This window comes from Cynoglossus semilaevis, chromosome 2, assembly GCF_000523025.1.
Source record: "Cynoglossus semilaevis isolate Cse_v1.0 chromosome 2, Cse_v1.0, whole genome shotgun sequence".
NCBI lineage: Eukaryota > Metazoa > Chordata > Actinopteri > Pleuronectiformes > Cynoglossidae > Cynoglossus > Cynoglossus semilaevis.
In genome coordinates, this window is record NC_024308.1 from 17332132 (window position 1) to 17336394 (window position 4263).

At 42.0% G+C, this 4263-nt stretch overlaps 1 protein-coding gene across 1 annotated transcript in view; it reads left to right on the forward strand.

Moving 5' to 3' along the window:
- Window positions 1-4263, forward strand: part of usp24 (ubiquitin specific peptidase 24) — a 31035-nt gene that overhangs the window by 16458 nt on the left and 10314 nt on the right. The window contains exons 36-50 of the mRNA XM_025064790.1: window positions 52-266; window positions 399-560; window positions 651-721; window positions 822-982; window positions 1053-1114; window positions 1297-1488; window positions 1573-1687; window positions 2097-2241; window positions 2318-2437; window positions 2536-2661; window positions 2967-3065; window positions 3164-3246; window positions 3328-3469; window positions 3568-3687; window positions 3814-4025. Of these exons, the coding sequence (XP_024920558.1) occupies window positions 52-266; window positions 399-560; window positions 651-721; window positions 822-982; window positions 1053-1114; window positions 1297-1488; window positions 1573-1687; window positions 2097-2241; window positions 2318-2437; window positions 2536-2661; window positions 2967-3065; window positions 3164-3246; window positions 3328-3469; window positions 3568-3687; window positions 3814-4025 (2025 nt within the window). The remainder of the gene's footprint in view (window positions 1-51; window positions 267-398; window positions 561-650; window positions 722-821; window positions 983-1052; window positions 1115-1296; window positions 1489-1572; window positions 1688-2096; window positions 2242-2317; window positions 2438-2535; window positions 2662-2966; window positions 3066-3163; window positions 3247-3327; window positions 3470-3567; window positions 3688-3813; window positions 4026-4263) is intronic.

Sequence of the window (4263 nt, forward strand, 5' to 3'; positions counted from 1 at the left end):
AGCTATTCAGGTACTAAACCAAGACAAACTCACCAACTACTAGAATGAGACTGGTCCTCCAGGTTCTGTGTTTTACAAGCCAATTGTTTTCTCTCTTCTTCAGACCATGGAGGTGGATGACTTTACCTCCACTGTGGCCTGTTTCATGCGTCTGACCTGGGCAGCTGCAGCTGGCAGATTGGACCTTGTTGGTAGCCCACAGCCAATCAGAGAGACCCACGGCTTACTCATGTCACAGGGAGTCCGCACCAGAGTCAGCAGTACAGGTGAGACAAATGACCAAACGAATTATTAGAAACTTAGAATCAAAAATATATATAGATATTTACATTGTCCTCGTCATTTTTAACCACATTTGAAGAAAATAATGCTGTAGCAAGTGTTGTTTACGTTTGCAGGTAGTAACTGCAGCTCCAGCAGCGAGGGGGAGTCCATACCCACTGCATTACACGCAGGAATCTGTGTCAGGCAGCAGAGTGTCTCCATTAAGGACGCCATCATCGCCCGTGAGGCCCTGTCGCTGCTGGTTACTTGTCTGCAGCTACGCTGTCAGCAGCTGTGTAAGTCAGAGAGACACAAACGTATCAGTTTTTATCTATTTAAAATGTACTACAGACAATGATGTCTTATCTTGTATCTAATTTCTCCAGGTTCCTTTTACAACCTTCCCTCGGTCAATGATTTCATTATTGATATTCTTCTTGGGTTTCCTAGTGAGGAGGTAAAAAAAAAAAAAAAAAAAGGATTTTTTTACACATTGGCTTTCAGAGCACACTCCCTAGGATTGCAGTTTATGCTAATACACTTGCTTTCTCCCTTAGATCCGACGTGTGGCTTGTGACCAACTGTACACTCTCAGCCAGTCTGACACTTCAGCTTTCAACGAACTGCAGAAACCCAACCTGTTCCTGCTCTCAGTCGTTCTCACAGCTCAACTGCCTCTGTGGAGTCCAACATCTATCATGAGAGGAGTCAACCAGAGGTAGTCATGCAGAAGCACATAATAAATATCCTTTTAAAGTTCTGGTGATTTAAATGTTACTCTCCTTCAGGTTATTGTCTCAGTGCACAGAGTACTTTGACCTAAGATGTCAGCTTCTGGATGACCTAACCAGTAAGTCGATAGATTATTCCATTATTTTATTCCTGGAATCTTGAGTATCATTTCAGTTTAGAAATTATACACAACAACTCCCTGTGGGAGTTTGTCTCTTGATTTGTTACCTTACCTCCTCTTTCTTTCTCTCCCTCCCTCCCTCCCTGTTACTTTCATTCCATCTGCCTGACTTTTTCCAGCCTCAGAGATGGAGGCTTTAAAAGTGAGTGCAGCCACCATGCTGGAGGATGAGATCTCCTGGCTCGATAACTTTGAGCCCAGCTGGAGCTCTGAAATGGAGACCAGTGAAGCAGACAACATTCTCCTGGCTGGTCATCTCCGACTCATCAAGACTCTGCTGTCACTCTGTGGAAATGAGAAAGAACATCTTGGTGAGGACACTCACTCATTTTAATGCAAATAGAGACAGTTTGAGAAATAAAACGTAACTGACAAATGCAAATATGGCTTTTTAGGTCCATCTCTAATCCAGCAATTGTTGGACGACTTCCTATTTCGAGCCTCACGCATCATCATCAACAGCTCCAACTCCACACCATCACCAGCTCCCAGCCATGATTTCCATCCCAAGTATGTTGTTTCAAAAGTTAGGTTAGGTTTAGGTTTCCTTACGTTTATTCTATATATTCTTGACTAAAGAATGTCTAAAGCTAATCCTTTTTACTATTCCAAAAATGTTTGACCAACTCCTAGTTGCCTTATGAGTAATGGTTATGCTTTTTGAATGTAAATAAGATTCCAAAAAAATTGATTTTTTTGGTCATTGATATTTTAACAACATTAAGCTCATATACTGTGTATCCATGTGATTTCAGAAAAGTTGTCAAAAGCTTCATGAATAAAAATGAATAAATGTATGTCTAATGTCAGCATTGGATTTATAAAATGTGTGTAGCAGCCAGCATCTGTGTGAGCACACACTGTACCGTGAATAAGTTTTAATTAAGATTAAGTTTTATGTCTTATCATATCCGCTCAGGTGCAGCACAGCCAGCAGCAGACTGGCAGCCTACGAGGTTCTTGTCATGCTGGCAGACAGCTCTCTCTCCAACCTTCGCCTTATCACCAGAGAGTTACTGTCCATGCACCACCAGTCGGATCCTTCCCTCTGTAAAGAGTTTGATGTAAGTTTTTAAAATATTTTATTATCATTCCAAAGTTAAAGGATATACATGTTACTAAGGTCGATCTCCCCTTTAGTATCTGCCGCCCGTTGAGAGCAGATCAGTCTCTGGATTCGTTGGACTAAAAAATGGTGGAGCCACGTGTTACATGAACGCAGTCTTTCAGCAGCTCTACATGCAGCCAGGCCTGCCAGAGGTTCGTTTGTCACCTTGTTTGCCCTCCAAGTTTACCACACAGCCTTTAATCTGTGACGAAGGTGTAGTTTAATACTCCGACTATGTGTTTGCTATTAGGCGTTCCTGTCTATTGAGGATGACACAGACCAGCCAGAGGAAAGTGTCTTCTACCAGGTCCAGTCTTTGTTTGGACATCTGATGGAGAGCAAACTACAGTACTATATTCCTGAAAACTTCTGGAAGGTAATTAATCATTTTTTGTTTTCCAAGTAGTCAGAGTAAAAGGTCGTCAGTTTGATCTGACTCTTATTTCAGGTGTAATTACTGTGTCATTAATGCCTAAGGTGTCATTAATGCCCTGAAGGTGTGTGAAAACACTTTCAGAAACATTCTCTGCTGTCACATTTAGTCTTGTGGGTATTTAACATTTTGTCTTAAAATATAAATCAGACAGAAACAGGCAAAACCCTGTAATCCAACCAACAGAGTAATCCAACCAACAGAGAAAATTGGTTGGTGCTTCTGTGAACTTGATTTGTTGGTTGTAGATCTTCAAGATGTGGAACAAAGAGCTGTATGTCAGAGAACAACAGGATGCCTATGAGTTCTTCACAAGTCTTGTGGACCAGCTTGATGAACATCTCAAGGTAGACAAGTCTCAAGAAATACCTGTTTAAATATGCAGTATGTGCAAATGTCAAGTACTTCTCTGAAAGATATATTTGTGGTTTACTTCCTCCACCAGAAAATGGGCCGAGAGCAAATATTCAAAAACACATTTCAGGGAATTTTCTCAGACCAGAAGATTTGTAAAGACTGTCCTCACAGGTGAGTGGGGTTCAGTCCTCCCACATTGATGTTATATCCTTTACAGATACCACAGATGATCCTTGACTTTTTATTTGACAGGTATGAGCGTGAGGAAACATTCATGGCATTGAACCTGGGAGTGACTTCCTGTCAGAGTTTAGAGATCTCCTTGGACCAGTTTGTCAGAGGAGAGGTGCTGGAGGGCAGCAACGCCTACTACTGTGAGAAATGCAAAGAAAAGGTTGGTGTGCTGCTGAGCGCGTGTGTGTGTGTGTGGCTTTTTTTTTTATCACCTTTTAGAATAGTTTAACTGACATTTGTGTTTGTTCATTTGTGCAGAGAACCACTGTGAAAAGAACATGCATCAAATCCCTTCCTAGTGTCCTTTGCATTCACCTCATGCGATTCGGCTTTGACTGGGAGAGTGGACGCTCCATTAAATATGACGAACAGATCAGGGTATGGAGTATTTATAAAAAAAAGGCCCAATCATAGCACCTTTGTTTTGATTACAGCAGCCAAAACCCAAGGTGGAAATCAAAATGCAATCAACATCTGTGTAAACCCTTTCTTCTTGGTGTACAGTTCCCCTGGGTGTTGAACATGGAGCCTTACACCGTCTCTGGAATGGCTCGTCAGGACTGTAGCGGAGAAGGCGAGAGCCGAGGAGATGGGGCGTCTGGAGGTTCCCCCAGGAAGAAAGTTACAATTTCAGAGAACTATGAACTTGTGGGAGTCGTTGTCCACAGCGGTCAGGCACATGCCGGCCATTACTACTCCTTCATCAAGGACAGACGGTAAGAAATGCTGCAGTTGGGAGTTACTCATTATTGGCTCATGTAGCTGTTGCAGTCATTCTGTCGACTATTTTTTCCAACCAACAGTATTTTACCAAGAAGCATATAACTAATGATTAGGTTGAAAACTTTAATCTCTGGGTTTAGGTTTCCATGCAGAATCTAAGGGACCTCCTTGGTCCACATTAGCAGAGCATCAGAATTTGCCTGAACTTCTGGTTTAGTTTGTAAGTGTCTC